The sequence below is a fragment of the Nymphalis io genome, chromosome 2 (genome assembly GCF_905147045.1).
Source record: "Nymphalis io chromosome 2, ilAglIoxx1.1, whole genome shotgun sequence".
Taxonomy (NCBI): domain Eukaryota; kingdom Metazoa; phylum Arthropoda; class Insecta; order Lepidoptera; family Nymphalidae; genus Nymphalis; species Nymphalis io.
Genome location: NC_065889.1, coordinates 8,843,834 through 8,861,665, shown reverse-complemented (window position 1 = coordinate 8,861,665; position 17,832 = coordinate 8,843,834). Strand labels below are relative to the sequence as shown.

The 17,832-nt window shown below is 30.3% G+C and overlaps 2 protein-coding genes across 4 annotated transcripts; one reads left to right on the top strand and one right to left on the bottom strand.

Annotated features, from left to right (window-relative positions):
* Positions 1-260: 260 nt before the first annotated feature.
* Positions 261-4,765, top strand: LOC126773151 (uncharacterized). 2 transcript variants are annotated; one of them, XM_050493791.1, is made up of 7 exons: positions 261-612; positions 771-900; positions 1,414-1,641; positions 1,743-1,935; positions 2,158-2,387; positions 3,323-3,518; positions 3,775-4,765. In XM_050493791.1, the coding sequence occupies exons 1-7, from the start codon at positions 261-263 to the stop codon at positions 4,357-4,359; spliced, it is 1,914 nt and encodes a 637-aa protein (XP_050349748.1). In that variant the 3' UTR covers positions 4,360-4,765. The 2 variants fall into 2 exon arrangements, with proteins under 2 accessions (XP_050349748.1, XP_050349757.1); XM_050493800.1 differs by having other exon boundaries at positions 270-612; positions 1,746-1,935.
* Positions 4,766-12,869: 8,104 nt separating this feature from the next.
* LOC126773179 (TAR DNA-binding protein 43-like) lies at positions 12,870-15,919 on the bottom strand. Of its 2 annotated transcripts, none has more exons than XM_050493904.1 (3): positions 13,939-15,919; positions 13,611-13,701; positions 12,870-12,982 (listed from the first exon to the last, which is right to left on the bottom strand). In XM_050493904.1, the coding sequence occupies exon 1, from the start codon at positions 15,836-15,838 to the stop codon at positions 14,501-14,503; it is 1,338 nt and encodes a 445-aa protein (XP_050349861.1). In that variant the 5' UTR covers positions 15,839-15,919; the 3' UTR covers positions 12,870-12,982; positions 13,611-13,701; positions 13,939-14,500. The 2 variants fall into 2 exon arrangements, with proteins under 2 accessions (XP_050349861.1, XP_050349868.1); XM_050493911.1 differs by having other exon boundaries at positions 14,500-15,919.
* Positions 15,920-17,832: the final 1,913 nt, after the last annotated feature.

The window sequence follows — 17,832 nt, the reverse complement described above, 5'->3', positions numbered from 1 at the left end:
ATTATTTTTGTAGCAGTTAGTACAGATACACACTATATTTGAAATGTTTTTCAACCCAAATACATATACATTTTTTTATTATATATATTAAGGTTGGATTTAACTACGTGCTCATATTTTATTGTTTAAGTTTAAATAAACTTACATTTAATAGGAATTATGTATATTTTTGTGATATTTGTTATAATGTAATTAACAAACTTCATGAGTCTATGATATTATGCATATGACATAAACATCTGTAAGTAGAATAAAAAACAATGTCAAAAATGGCGGCCAAGTCAAAGAAGCGGCTGTCTAAAATAGAAAATAAATTATTAAAATTAGAAAAATTAGAACTTAGCGATGTTATTTGTTCAATTTGTCAGTCAATTTTAATAGAACCAGTAACTCTACCATGCAATCATGATTTTTGTCAAAGTTGTTTTAATAGAAGTATTGAAAATAATGCTTTGTGTTGTCCTCTATGTCGACTACGAATAGGTTCTTGGTTACGAACAGCGACAAAACAAAAGAATTTAGTAAACAGTCAGCTTTGGAATTTTATGAAAAACAAATTTATTGAGCAGATTGATAAAAAATTGAAAGGGGAGGATGTTAATATATCACCAGGTACATATGCTTAATTTTTATCTGTCTTTCATAAAACCAAAGAGCAAACAATAGTGCGATTATTTAATTTTTTATTTATATATTATAAAAATACACATTTACTATTCAGTTTATAATTTATAAATCAATTAAGTATGTATTTACTATGTGTTTTGTAGAAACAATATTACCTAGAATATGTGAACCAGGAGAAATCCGATCTGAATATGAAGCTGAGCTTAAAAGGTTGAGAGTAGAGCGCTTGCGGCTTGAACAACAGGAATTTAACAAAACAGAGCTACTCATCAAGTATGTGGTCAATTAGTCTCCTAGTCTTTGTTAAACTTTTTTTTTATATAATATCCACTAAATAATTATTTGCAATATAAAATAACATATAATTATTATCAAAACCAAAGTTAAACAAAAGCTTAAAAAAGAGAGAAAAGTTTAATTTTCTTTTTTATTCCTAAACTACTTTGTTTATCAGATTGATGATTCTTTCACATAATGATGATAGCTTATAGATTAGGGAAAAATGTGGGCTATACAAGATTTTAAAATATTGTATTACTATCTTTTTGAGATATAGCATATAATTCGATTTATGTCAAAATGTGGAGAACAACATAAAATTAAAATTGTAGTAAAACAACTTTCTGAATAAATATTATGTAACTTATTACCTCATTGTCAGTCTATATCACCTAATTGCCCAATTATTGATAGTTCAATGTATAGCTTATCGTCTGAAGTCTTATCATCATTGTTGGTGTCACTTTATAAACTGAATGTTAAAAAAATAACATTATGGTTTTTCAGAAAACTTAAGGAAGAAGAAGAAGAAGCCCACAAGAGATATTTAGAGAACATAAAACAAGATGAAATTCTGGCCAAAAAGTTGCAGCAAGAAAATTCAAAGACCCCGACAGTGTATAAATCTCCAAACCATAGAACAATAACAGTTTCCTTAACTAAACCTCGCTTAAGACCAACAACCATAGATAGTTATTTAAAGAAATCAACAGTACAAGCGACTATTGTTAATAAGTAAGAATTAATAAAGTTTTTTAGTGAATGTCTGCATCAAAGATATTTTGTTATTTATTACTTAATGGCAGTTTTTATTAATAATATTGTCAATGTTTTAGCAGCCCACATTTGACTGATGATAATACTAGTACAAATATATCAACACCAATAGGATCAAACAAATCAAACAACAGGCTTTCGCCTGAAATGCTTCCAAGCTATGGGAAACTTTTAAAAAATTTCTTAGATAAAAAGCTTAAAAGTGAAACTAAAATGTGGAACAAAGAAAATGGCAAAAGCCTTCAAGATGAGGTGAGTTAATGGTCCTGTATAATACTATTTATTACAAGGTAAATCTCTTTTTAATTATATTCAAATAAAATTAGAAACAATCAATTTATACTTAATAACTATCAAATTATTTAATATTTATATAAATTTGCAGAAACAGAGAAATGAAATACACTAAAAATTGTCTTATTTGTTTCTCATTGACAATGTTGTTAGATTTGCGATTATATGATTTCTTTTCAGAAAAAAGAACAACAGGCTGTTGACAAAAGCCAAGATACTACTGATGAAAAAAATGTGGTAAAGACAAAAATTGGCATACAATCATTACTTGTCTCATTGCCACTTCCCCATTCAGGGATATTGCATAAAACGAGTATGCCAGAAACTCGTAACATTGAAACGAGTAGTGTGGATTCAATGCAACAGGAGCTATGCTACTTTAAACCGATAGAGGGAACAACACCTACTAGGTAATGTTTCCTTGTATGATACATTTATTAGTCTTATAACATAAATACTTACTTTACTTCTGTCACAAAGAACTTAGATGCTAGTGAAACCGTTCATTTCCATACAATTAAACTATTTTACAAAGTTTAAATTTAAGTATTTTTTTTTCTATTTTAATAAAATATTGCATTCTTTATTATGAAAAAAAAAAAAATTTTACTCATGGAATTATGCATGTATAAATACGTTACTTTTTAGCATTTTCATATGCAAAACAGACAGGACCATGAATACTAAAACACTATATTTGAATTAAGAATTATATATCATATAATCTGTGCATGCTTTCTTTCTTCACATATATAACTATTGACATTTTTAAAGATTTTTGAACCAAGAAATTAATTTTAACATATATGTGTGAAATTGAAATTTTGGTTTCTATATCCTTAATTATATAAATAAAATTTTATATTTGGTTACTTAAATCTTACTGGTGGTAGGGCTTTGTGCAAGCTCGTCTGGGTAGGTACCACCCACTCATCAGATATTCTACCGCAAAACAGCAATACTTGATATTGTTGTGTTCCGGTTTGAAGGGTGAGTGAGCCAGTGTAATTACAGGCACAAGGGACATAAAATCTTAGTTCCCAAGGTTGGTGGCGCATTGGATATGTAAGCGATGGTTGACATTTCTTACAATGCCAATGTCTAAGAGCGTTGGTGACCACTTACCATCAGGTGGCCCATATGCTCGTCCGCCTTCCTTTTCTATAAAAAAAAAAAAAAATCAAATATTCAAAATAAAAAAAAAATCAAATATTAATTTTATAAAGTACCTAAATATTTATTACCTATCATTATATGAAAAAAAAATGCTCTATGGAACTATTTCAGATCATATATCTTTATAATTTATGGTTGTTTAAAATTATTTAACCTGTGCGTATTTCAGTTTTAAAACAATAAAGGGTCTACCATTGCGAGTACCATGTATACGCGTGGTCAAAGATATTGATATGCCCCTGAATGAAGCTCCACCAAGCCGTGATCAGTATATTGATGGATTATGTCAACTTAGGAACTTGTCGTTGGCTCAAAACATGCCTTCTGCTTTTGTTATCGTGCTTGGTTTACTCAAAGCTAAAAAGGTATTTCTATATATCATTTAATTATAGTCATAATACAAATACAAAGTTTAATTATTATTTGAAATGCTCAAAGTCGTAAATGCTATCTTAATTTTAATAAAAATCAGCTGGATCAGATTCAATTTATGTTATTTCTTGTAGGTTTCGGTTTGGCTATCCACAACCGCTCGTAAAATTTGCTTTCAATATTTGTTTATTTTGAACAGTACACACAATGGTTAAGTTTTTGTTAACCTCTTTTTTATATTAATTACAGCATAGTTTGAAAAAATGCTCTACTTACACAAGGTCGAGGGGTAAAAAAAGTTCTTCTATAAACTTAAATCACCACGAACTAACTCTACCTTCCAAAGGGCCGAACAAGAGTAAAGGATTAGAAGTCGATGGTATTATAAAACTTGACGATAACATGTCGACTCTTAGACGAACCAGATCAATGGGAAGCATTTCTAAGGATGACAATGAAGTAACGCCTAAGAAAAAAATTAGAGAGAGAAAATTTAATTCAGATAGAAAACCATATTTAAGGAGCGATTCTAAAAGAATGCATCTTAAAATTGATTCCTATAGTCCACCGTCTATGAACGAATCGATAAATAATAATAAGGTCGATTTAGCTGTAAAAAATTTATCTAGTCCGTTAGAAAATTGTGATGTCAAAAGCATTTTACGAGAACAGCTTCGAATTGAGGAAATTATTGAGCAAGAAAAAAATGACTTCGAACTGGCTCTGAAGATCGACGCCGAGTGGAACGGCCGCCGGCAGCCGCGCCGCCTCGCCGCCAAGCGCCGCCAGCCGCCCGCGCACGCGCTGCGCCCGCCCAAGAAACTCAAAGTGTAGGGCACACATTCTACCTCAGTAAAGGTTATGTTCTTTTTCTTATTTTAAATTTTATTTCAAATAAAAATCGTGCCAATGAGATACATTACTGAAGATTAGAGAATTACATAATTATCGTACTGCCATTATATTTTAAAATGTACTTAAAATTATTGGAATTTATGAAAGTAATCTAAATAATACATAAGACGTAGAACCATTTCATGTAATACAGGGTATGTATATTAAAATTTGTTATATAACCTGATATGCACAATTAGTAGTGGAGTTTTACTCTTAATCTTATTAGCATGGTTTTTATAATTGCAATTTTAATTCTATATTTTACCTTTAATTAAAGAAGTGAATAAGTAAATTTTTAAGTATAGTGATTGATTTTAAATAATTTATTCTCAACAGCAAATTACCCACCTCGATTATTTTCAATCCAAAAGTAATTCGTATTTTTAAATAATTATATTCTGACTATATTTTATGATATCATTTTATTCAATTTTATTAAATCTTGTCTTCCGAGCCATATTAAAATAGAAAATAAAATCTTTAAAAAAGATTCAACATTGCTTTATAACATTCACCAATTTATTGATTATACTTATATTATAGGAGACTGCTTTAATACCTTGTAAAAAGTTGTATACATTATTTTACAATAATAAATTTATTAAAAAAATTGGAATAAAAAAATACGACAGGTGTCCGATATACAAAAGTTTACTTATAAATCTGATTTAAATAGGGAAAGAAATTTCGGGAGAAGCTTAAATATCTTTAGTTTTTCTCCTCTTCCGATACCCGATTAAGCCGCCATTTTGCTAAAAAGTTAAATAGAAATATATTATGAATACATTATACTAATATCACTGCTCAGAAATATTTTACGATAAAAATGGCTTATATTATAAAATTATATAATATAAATGATGTAAAAATAATATTTTCCGAGTCAGTTACAGCCAAGAAAACTTTTATTGCAACTTTTAAAGTATCTCGTGAAATTCTCACAAAATCTTGCAGTTACGAATCAAGAACAAATATGTCGATAAAATCTGTACTTTTAGAGAATATAATATGACACTATCGATAACTTTCAAAATACAGTTACAGTTGGACAGGCGTTTTCGTTAGTATGTTTTTATCTGTGTCTGTAATGTCGATTATTAAAAAAAAAAACATTGTTATTGCAAATTTTTGTTAAAATATCATGTTATCCAGGGGCTTGGGGTAGTAGTAGAACGTAATGTTTAAAAGAGGTATAAGAATCAGTTCAAACTGTAAAATTTCTTCCTGATTTAACCTGTAATCTAATACAGCTGGCATAAAAATAATAAACGTAATAACATAGGTATGGTCAATTCAATCGATGTTAGCTACGAATAAGATTCATTCATACCGGCTTTACTTTTATAAACCTGTACTCAACAAACGTATTATTATGATTGTGTTTAATTCTATTAATCGATCGCCGTCTTAAAGTATCATCACTAGATCTTGTCTTTTTTTAATTTTTTTTTTTTTTTTGCTATTTTGATAAATATTTATTAAAATCTCAATCTGAATTCTGAAGCATCTTTAAAACTGTACGCGAATGAACATTACGAGTTTAACTATGTATCTTAATACAGGAGATAAAATAATATTCAATATGCTCTCGTAAAAATAAATAGTTAAATTAAGATAAAACAGTTAATGTTACAAGACTGTGATTGTATCAATATCAATTTGGTAGTAGATTTTAAAATAATATTACGTACAGCCAAATCAGCGTGAAAACACTTTTGCCTTTGTAGTAGTGTACCGTCAGCAGATTAATAAATAAATACTTTTCATATATATTTTACTTAATAATTTATACCAAACATAACTTTTAATAGTAAATTTCTTTAACATCCTCATCTTCGCTTTCATCCGATATTATTAGTTCTGATATTGTATGTAAAGCCATGTCTCTACCCTCTAAGCTCTGCAGTTATGGCACAAAATTATTCCTGAAGATATGTCACAATATCATTCATACCCATTGTGACATTTATTTGCAAAGTAAGTTTTTTCTATCCCCCATATATTTTATTGTAAACTAATTAGTAAGAAAATAATAAGAGTAAACAAAATGTCATGACACTTCTAACCCTAGTTATGCGAAAATTCGTGGCACGTGGTAACTAGCGCAAACTGGTTTATACCGAATTTAGTCACTGTGTATTACACTACTGCAAACGGAAAAATCTCTTCAAACTGTTTTATCTGTAGTCTATATTATCAAATGTACCTACTTTTTTTAAGAGTTATGCTTATGAGGAATATGCATGCATACATAAACCAATACATACTTCATTAATATATTAACCATGCGAAGTTAAATGGTGGCCACCATTATTCCATATGTCCGTATTTTCGGGAATTATTTATTTCAAAGTTTATCCCTATGAATCTTTAAAGATATTTAAATTGAAACAATTATTATTAATAATAATAATAAATATCTTTATTCACCAAAAAAAACAAAGACAAAAAAATTAAGGTACAAAACCATAAAATAAGAGTTAACAATATCATATTTCATAATTTGGTGAAAAGGTCGTAGTCTCAGCTAGGCTGCTTTTCAGTCTAGCCTTGTACATATGCTGCCAACACAAACGCTACATTCAGTGCAGTAAAAGGTAAAAGAAGATAAAATTACTTAAATAATAAAAGTTAATACAATTTATAACACGCACAATAGGCTAAAATAAAACAAAAGATGCAAGCATTACTAAAACAGTAAGTTTTTTTTTTTAATTCTAGAAAAAGGAAAATATTTCATATTGAATAAAAAATGAAAATAAAATAATAATAATAATATTTAAAATGTTTAAACAAACAGAGATATATGTTTTAATAAATTACAATCAAAGTAACAATTAAATATTGAAGCTTAGTTACACACATTTGTCCAGACACATTGCGTCTTTTGCATAGATAGAAGCCATTGCTTGCATTGTGCCTTAAACTTATTTTGAGACGTACTGTTCTTAATCGGAGGTGGGATATCGTTCCAACACTTAGAAGCAGCGAAACGAAAGCTACCTCTAAATGCTTGCAAACGTGGTCTAGGCAGTACTAGTCGCGGAACTCGGCTCAATCTACAATTAGATTCATTTGTTTCAGACAATTAAAGTTTATCCGCCAAATAATTGGGAATTTTACGATTAACTTATAAAGGTTGCTTAGCAGTTGTTTAGTTCAGCACTGATTTCTGTCTTTCTTTATTGAATTGACATTCGAAATAAAAAGAAAAATCTTTGTTCAACAACTAATCACCCGCTAAACAACCTTTCAAAGCTCATAATGATGATCCTCTAAGAATTAAAACGAACTCCATATTAGCGCTGCTCAGCGTTCATTTACATTATATCCTACCTCTTGATGATCGAAATTTCCCAGTATATGCAACTTGAATATTTTCAAACAAATAATAATGTAATATTTTCTCATACATTGATTTCGGTGCCATTTTGATGTTCTTGACTAAGTTTTTTTATACATACATATTCCTAATTCAAAAATTAAGACAATATGCATTTCATTGTAGACATACTAATAATTACCACTAATTTCTATAAACATTAGGATTTAAAATTATCGATGCATTGTTAACGTGTAATTTTAATACAATATTCTACTTCGTATGTTTTTAGTGTTTGGTCGCTGATGCGACACGAGTAAGATTTAGCTACTCGAGCGTTTCCAATCGGTTTTCATGCCATTCAGATTGGTCTCACGTGTTCAAGTCACTAGAATTGTTTGACTTTATTTACGATTTTGTATATTCATATTCGATTTATAATGTACGATATTATTCACAATATTACAATCAAAATCATATAACAAAGAAATAAAAACATAACCATACGTAGACTGACAATATAGTTATAAAAATTCCACCTTCCAATAGAAATTAATAAAATGTTCATCAAATTCAATTTTGACGACAATAATTTTATTCTAGACTACATAATATCATTACAAATTAAATCGAATTTAACGTTTCTGTTAGAATTGCGTATTTAAACGTGTAGGTAATTGTCGTTTTGTAGTTCTACGCTACCGAGTTTACACGGAGTGGTGAGTTTACTCACTCATTCAAATAACGACACGTAAAAGTAAAGGAACAGTCTATAAATCCTACTGTTGGGCTAAAGCCTAATTTCCTTTTTGAAGAGAAGTTTGCTTAACTAACGAAGAAGCAGCTTACTCCACCACGCTGCTCCAACGCGGGTTAGTGGATACACGCTTTATACACATGCAGGTTTGCGTACGATGTTTTTCTTTACCGCCGAACAAATTATAAATATAATTTAAGCACATAAATATTCAGTGGTGCTTGTCCGATTTTGATATCGGATCTTGATCATGATTCTCGTCTTCTAACTACTGGGGTATCATGGCTCTACAATCATTATAAACACTCACTCAATGCAGTGTTTTTGGCAAGTTTTAAAAATTTACGCTAATCGCATAACAACGATGTGTTATTTGTTAATATTAATTTTTATATAAAAATAATTTATTTGAAATGTAAAATTAAAAGTCAATATACGATTTTTATCTAGGAGAACTTCCATAACTTATTAACAAACTTCTATGACAAATAACAAACATACTCAACGTTATTGAAATATATATTTTTTATTACTTGAAAGAATTTTTCTGAGCATAATTCTTTTTTTAAAGTTACTGCATTAATAATGTAAAAAATATTATTTTATCAGAAACACAATATGGTATATTAACGATTTAACATAACGATTGTCAGATGCCATGGCAAAGAATATACTTCCAAAAATTCACCCTACATAGTTATACATTTCTGAAATCCGTCCATTTCAATTGTTCAAATGATGTAAGGCTGTTGTGGCAAGTGTGACTCAATATATAATATATATATTTAAATTAAATTTGTAACACGACCAAAAACACAAGACAAGTATAAATCATCTTTAACTTATATATGCTTATGTATATATTATGTTCTCTTATTATTTATCCATTGTACGTAATTTATAACGGCTGTAAATCAGATAATTTAGTCTTCCATTAATTATATAATATTATTTCAATTGAAGAACTATTAAAGATAAACAAACCTTAGTTTTACATATTCTATGCGATTTGTTATGCGTAACTCTGCTATATTATCCACTACAATCAGTTTTTGATTAATATCTATTATTTGTAATACAAGACTATTCCACTTAATCACTCAATGGTATTCATTATGGATTCATAAACAAATGGCGTATTGAATGTCAATGTTGAAAGTCAAGTTAATGTGGATATATCCACTAACAAATAATTTTGTCGATCGCGTCACTCCTTATATTCATCAATATTATATCATTAAGTTTTGTATTAAATTTTTGAATGATCCATGGACAAATGACAATGTTGTTGTCTGACAAATATCTACAACCAAACAATTATTATGGACGCTATATGAAACTATAGAATTAAAAGATATGTCTCTTGAGTAAAGGGAATTCATAAGAATTATTACTTGTTTGTTAAGGGGTATATTGTCTTCAAGTCTCGATGACAAATTTTTTTTAATTCAGTCACCGTTGCCTTTAAAGGCAGGGAGTCAAAGATTTCTGGAAATGTTTGATTCTTCCAGACTTGTTCTGGAATTTTCCGCCATACTCTTTTTTTGTATCTGACTTCTTTGTAACATCGGTACACCATTTGATACCTGCATTCCGTCTGTTTACATAATAACGCCTGACTTCTTTGTCATATTGATAAAATAGAACATCGACCATTCTGATAACTATTTCCTATCCACCAACTCCAGCTTTCCAAGCACATGGACGTTTTTGTATCCTTGCTAATAAAACATTGAAAAGCCCACACAGTTACGTATGATTTTTTTTGGGGTTATTTTAAAACAAAATCAGCAATCCCGAGTAAAATTGCTTTTGCGGGAGAATTTTCATTTTGTGTTCCATGGTCAACGGTTATTTCAGAGGATCTGTTCTTACTTCCAGTTCAGGCAACATTCTGGTTATGATTTATACAGATTTTTACCTCGAGCCGCCCAAATCCAAACCGCTTGAATGCACCGGTGACCGAAACCAATAAAGCTTCCCAGCCATAGACACGCGGATAGTCATTGAACGTTTTTGAAAAGTGTAAAACTGTTTGTAAAGTGCTTGTGCCTTGTTAGCACTACTACATTATTCTATATACACAATTAACAATTCACTGTACCGTAGATGGAACACAAAACTATAGAACTTTTGAGTGTTCTTTTACTGAATGTAACGTAGATAATGTCATGTCAATTGTCATATTGATTACGATGTTAACTATGGTCGGAATAGGATAACTCATATACATATTACACTTGACAATTATTGTAATAATATCTAGTTTCAGACAATATTCTACCATTCACATAATAAAACCTTTCTAGCAACATTTTAGAAATTGTGCTAAGCTTAAAGCGTCAAAGCTATAAGAAATACATACAGTTGAATGTACACTTCTACTGAAATAGCTCTGGTTAAACATATGAAAACGTACCTTTAAGCATATTTAGTTTGTGTTTATTGATCTTCAACTAAACGTTATGCGTACCTACTATTAACGGTCAATTTTAACTGAAATTATCTTATTCGAAAAATTTCGTAGTCTGGCTAATAACCTTGTTAATACGCGCTTTTTATATTAAGCGTGATAAGTCGTAGAAAACGAAGTGTTCATTATGAAGATTGCAAAGTTATGTCTGCAACGCCATTTTAATATGTAAATACTTAATCGAAGTTCAATTTTAAGATATGTATATATTTTGTTTTTGTAATAGGTAAAAACTAAGTCGGGACTTTAGTTTTCTTAATTTTAGCTATTCGTTTATTAAATTTGTTTATGTTAACCGAAATTATTTTTGACATCAATTTGTATGCATAGCATATTTCAATATAATTTCTTAAAAAAAAAACCTGCAAACAGTTAGCCTGAAATTTGACATTGTAATTTTTTTTTGTTTTTTCCTTCGAGTAGAATAGTAAACCAAGAAGTAAGTACTGTCTTATGAAGCCAGTCTTTTATCTATAGAATGAAGATAAATCATACATATACTTTTATGTGTATATTGGCATTATATTGTCCAGAGTAAAATTTTTGTATTAATGTTAACCCATTTAATGCCGAGGCCGTCCATCGGCTTCTTAATTTCATACCTTATTATCTAGGTCAGATGACAGTAGAAAAGACAGAGATTTTAGCAGATTTTCAATTTTATTTTATATTTGGTTTAGCCGAACGGTCTGTGGATTTCTAAGAAATGACGAATTCTAAACTGACTTGCCGAGGCCGCCCATAAGCATCCATATAGTAAATTCAGAGTTTCCAAACCTTTTTATAATATTGATGTACCATATATAATTAACTAATGGCTACATTTTTATTACATAATGAAAATGATAAGTTATTATCATTTAATATCTATGGTAGATTTACTTCTTACATTCTATTCTATTAATAGTTCTTAGCATCAGAGTCAGATAGATTACCAACTGAAATACTCCTCCTGCACAATTGTGTTTTTATCGAGATAGCATAATGTCACTATGTGATATTATCTTCTTAATCAAATATTTACGATGTAAAATTTGTCTAAAAACATTAAAAACACCTATATAACTGTTATGTATTTAAAAAAAAAACAACATAAATATTAGATATACTATATTTACATTCTTTTTTTAAAAAGGTTGAACCTCTGACTTTTAATGTCGAAATCTATGGTCTTGTGCCGACTAAACCAATACATGACTAAGAAAAATATACAGTGGCCCCATATGGCAAAACTATTTTCTTGGGTGGCTATGAATGATGGGTTTATACATTATTCATTCAAACACGAAAGATACACTTGAACAGTAAATGTTTGTCTGAAAGCTCTTAAGCCTTATACCTTAATATACTACCTAATATACCTTAATATGTTTCTGATTATTTTAATGTTGGATCTTATAATTACTATTAAAATTAAGTGATATGCTTCGCAAATGTAATTGCTTGAAATTGTGTAAAGTAATTGTAATTATTAGTCATGTCAAAGTAAAGTTATTGTTACTAGCATTTGTATATGCTAAAGATCTCTTAGTTTTAGAAAACAAAATTGTAAAATCTCCATTCGGTCATGAATGAATGAAAACAACAAAATTTATAATATTGTTGCCTCCTAAATCTAAGTAATAATGTATCTATGTAATATTCTCAATACCATATTATGATTAAGGTCTTGATCCCCTTTGTTATTACTTGAAACGATATATGTATAAGTATATTGGACAAAGGGGGACAAGACAACATGTATATTATTAATATTTATGAAAATGCTTGCTGTGATATGCCACAAGTGTTGATTATTTTAGGGTTTACTTGTACCTATGATAATATTAAAAATTGTAATACTTGTGGTAAGAAGTTTTAGTTGTGATTTCTTTCTAAGTAAATGTACATCCATGTGTAAATATAAAGTTTATTAAAACTCATTCAACAATGTTTTAATAAAAACTATTCAACAAAAATACATTGCAATTTCTATCCATCTCCATCCATGATGTGACGTCCATTGCACCTGAAAGTAAAATATATATATTGTTAAACTTATTAATTTTGTATTTAACCAAGGATACCTTTTTACAAGAAAATATGAATGCTATACATATGCTGTATTGATGTTTCAGCTATGAGGGTAAATGAATTACAGGAACAAGTGATAGTGATAGCAACAATATCATAGATGCAATTATTGGCCAATAGCTAATGCATGGCCATATGATTCATATGTTTTGAGCACTAGTATTTGAATGACAGTGAACACTTACCATCAGATAAATAACATATTTCACAAACAGCTTTGATGTTTTGGTTCTATCAAATGATAAAGCTTTTATTTATTTAAAAAAATAGATTTACAAATGGAATACTTCACAGTAAGTGGTCACAATCACCCACAGACAATTACATTGCTTATGAGCCACCAACCTTAGTAATTAAGGTGTCGACTCTTGCCTGTTATTACTCTCATCATCCTTCAAACCAGAACAATACTAAGTATAGCTACTTGATGGAAGAATATGAGATGAGGGGGTGGTTCCTAACAGCCAGGCTTACACAAAGCTTCACCAAACTATTACCGCATAAAAATATAAAACAGTGAACTATATATTGAATGAAGTTCCTAATTGCATAGTAAAACTTACCTTCCAATTTTTTATATAAATTTCATCAATGTTTTTCTTTCAATGATAATTCATTACTCCATTTGATTATTCCCAAATCAACAAAATGTATCTGTAAATAAGCTATAGTTAACATAAGTTCACCTTCATTAGTTAAGTAAATTTTAAACTATAAAATATAGTTAACTTGTTAACACCAAAAATGTAATTACCATATTTTATTAGCATGTTACAAGGCATCATAATTAAATCAACTGGTTTAACTTTTTTCATAGCTACAAATAAGAACATGTTCCTTTTATGCAAAATATTAACATCACTTATCATACCATTACTGCAACTCACTCACCACTTTGATGCAGACGCACTCAGACGGTACTTTTCTAATTCCAGCAGCATTGAGTAGCCACATCTTGACTATCACTCACTCAGACGCCGAGACGTCTGCTACACATGTTCATTTATATACATACCATATTTTAACTCACTCCATATCCAAATACATTCATACTCAATTCCTAAAGAATTGAGATCAATGCAATCAACCAATTCCATTACTCAATAAATGTTGATAAAATAAAATTTCACCCTTAAATCTATCATTCTTCAATGATACACAATTATTAACCCACCCAACAGCGCAATTGAAACATCCATCTCAGAATGCATACTTTATTAATTCAATATCTCTCACATCATGCCATATCACAAATTACACACAGAACAATGTCACCTTAAATCTACTACAATCTGTTTTATCTTTTTACAATTGATTTTTGTGATAAAACTATCATATCACTATTAATATATGTATATTCACATAAATAGCAAAATCAATAACATTTAAACACTTATCTTATACCTCCCCACACAATCATCTCTGCTATGAACATTTCTAGTGTACGCTCACCTCATGTCTGGGGTTTGTTGTTATTCCATCCACCATTAGACCCTGAACTCCCTGAACCTCCCCCTCCATTACCACCCCATCCTTGTCCATTTGGCCAGTTGCCTTGATTCCAATTGCCATTTTTTCCACCATTCCAGCCTGGATTATTACTTTGATTCCATGATGGGGGAGGTCCATTTTGACCCCAATTTTGATTATTATTCCAATTTTTACCTCCACTGCCTTGAGGAGGGCCACCCTGCCAATTATTTGGACCTGAATTACCTGGACCACCCAAAAATCCACCCCAGCCAGCTTGGTTCAAAGCTGCAGCAACAAGACTTATTGGCAAATTGAAGTTAGCTGGTGGACCACCATTTGGATTTATGCCTAAGTTCTGCATATTGAGAGTATCAATGTTATTGTTGCTGCCACTGCCATTTGACCCTCCAGATGGACCTGACCGATTTCCTTCCCAATTGTTTGGTCCATAGGAGTCATCTTTCCAATTAGGATTAGATTTACTTTTAATTTTTGGTGCAGCACTTGACACAGAAACTGATGCACCTTTTATAACGTGGTCTTCACCACATAAACTTTGTGCCACTTCTGGATCTAAGAAAGTAACGAACCCGAATGCTCTGAACGGTCGCGGAACAAAGACATCTGTTACTTCACCAAACTTTGAAAAATATTCTCTCAAATCATCTGCTGTCATATCTTCTGTACATCTGCCGACAAAAACTTTACAAGGCATTTGCGGTACTACTCCCTCTTTAGAATTAGGAATACGAACATCAACCCAGCGACCGTCTATGTTATGCCTTTGAGCAAGAGCTCGCATTTGTGAGGCATATGTAGCAAACCTTATAAAGCCGAAGCCTTTAAACAATCCGTTTTTATCTCGTTTTAACTGAACCATTACAACTTCGCCGAACTTTTCAAAATATTGTTTAATTGATTCTTCAGTTGATTTCCAAGGTAAGCCAAGACATATCAAATCAGAACAAGTTAGTTTCTTTTCTAAGCGTTTAGTTTTAGCCGCTGAATTTTCCGGTGATACGTCTTCCATTTTGCGTTTATTTTCCTTTGGAAAAACGCATATAAATAAAAGTTTTGCCCAACCTTGTTCACTCGGTGGATGCAATTTGCCATCACTAAGACGTATTCCCCGAATAGTTTTGCTATCAGGATGGCGGTATTTGAGTCCGCAAGCTCCAGGGAATTGTGCCACTAGCGTAGATAGCAATAAGGTCCCGTCTAATTCACAAGGAATTTCAACAGCATTTGAATCATCTTCATCTTCACTAACTTTAATATACTCAAATATATCTTCACTGAAATTATCTTTATTATTCATTGTATCAAATTCAAGATGTACCTAATGTCTAAATACACTCTTTATTTTTGCACAATAAGTCAATATGGCTACGGAATACAAGTACAGTCAATAATGCCAATATAAAAATAATAAATGGTAATTGGTAGGGTAATACGGATACGGAAAACTGCCACTGGACGGGGGATGTCAGGTGTAAAAATGTTTATATCCTAGTTAATATACTAATGCCAATAAATGGATAGGTTATCATATTTTATTTCTAATGTGTTGCTTTACATGGTAAGTGGATGGCTCTATTATTAAAAAACAAAACAATTTTAATAGTAGGCCTGAATTGCTGCAATAATTTGATTATTTAAAATAAAGAATTAGTTGTGCTTCGTTTGAAACTGGCACCTATATGCAAAAATAAATATAAGGATTTAAAATTTTATCTATAATTTATATATATGACATTGACAGGGACTTGGTGTGAGGGCTACCAGTTAATAAAAAATCCTTACTTTTAGGGAATATATCAACGATCATTAACGAGTTTTGTCTAATTGAAGGAAATTGGGAATAGTACCCATGTTTTCAAACAAACTGAGTATAAGAATTAAAAAGAGAATTGTTAATATTTTAAAGCTACATTTAACAAACTATTGTTAAATGTAGCTTTAAAATATATTATAATTTATTTGCTTATAGTATTATCTCAAGAGAAAATACAAAGTGTATTTCAGGTTATTTTACGCCATCTTCGTCATAATTATACTTGAGATACATACTATTGGTATGCTTGGTACAACAATAGTACTGGATAATACTTTAGCCAACCATAGAACACAAAAGATAGCTACGGTTATATGTTTTCGTTATTTATTATGACTTATAATATAGCGTCAAAATATCCTTGTCAGACTAGATATCATTAGGGATATTTTGGCGCGTTGCCAAAATCGGAATTAATATCGTCATCTTGTCAAGTGTCATATTGTGATAGCCGCTGCAACTGATAACTCATAGTATTTGTTTAACAACCTTTTTTGAAAACTGAGTTAATAAGCATAAAGAGATAGGGAGATTAGTTCTACAACACTTATCATCATTAATATTGAATACCTTCTAACCAAACAAAATTATTGTTGTTAGTATATTCATAACAGTATTAAAATTAGTTTGAATAAATACCTTTTTTCGTATTCGTAACAGCCTGTGAATGTCCCACTGCTGGGCTAAGGCCTCCTCTCCCTTTTTGAGGAGAAGGTTTGGAGCTTATTCCACCACGCTTCTCCAATGCGGGATGGTGGAATACACATGTGGCAGAATTTCTGTGACATTAGACAAATGCAGGTTTCCTCACGAAGTTTTCCTTCACTGTAAAGGACGCGATAAATTATAATTACAAATAAAGCATATTAAAATTCAGTGGTACTTGCCCGGGCTTGAACCCAAGATCATCGGTTGAGATTTACGTGTTCTTAATACTGAGCCATCACGGCATCGTATCAATCATTACCTATATTCTATTGATTAAGTAAAGAGATTATTATTACAAGTTCATGTGTCGCAAGTAAAAAAAAGAAGTTACTTATAGTAATGAAATAAAGCGAAAAGAAAAATAAACTTTCTTCCTCTTCAAATAATTTTATTATAAAAAAAAATATTCAAATAAATTTATTATATGGGCCTTGATGCCTGAAAGATTATTATGATGATGATTATTATTATTATTAAGAAAACCTAAACAATCTTCAGATTGACGATGGTGAATATTCTTACGTAGAGTACATAGGGATAAGGGCGGCAAAAATTAAACAACTTATACTTGGAAAATGTATACTACTCCACCGTTTCGTGCCATCTTCTACCAAGGAGATATGGCTCCTCCAAGATCACTATCTTGCAAACAAAATTTCTTTAATTATGATTTGCTCATCATCATCAGAAATAATAAAAAGTGATAATAGTGCCATAAGAAACTTTTTTCTTAAATAAAAAAAATACGTCCGAGCTTTCTATTCCTATTA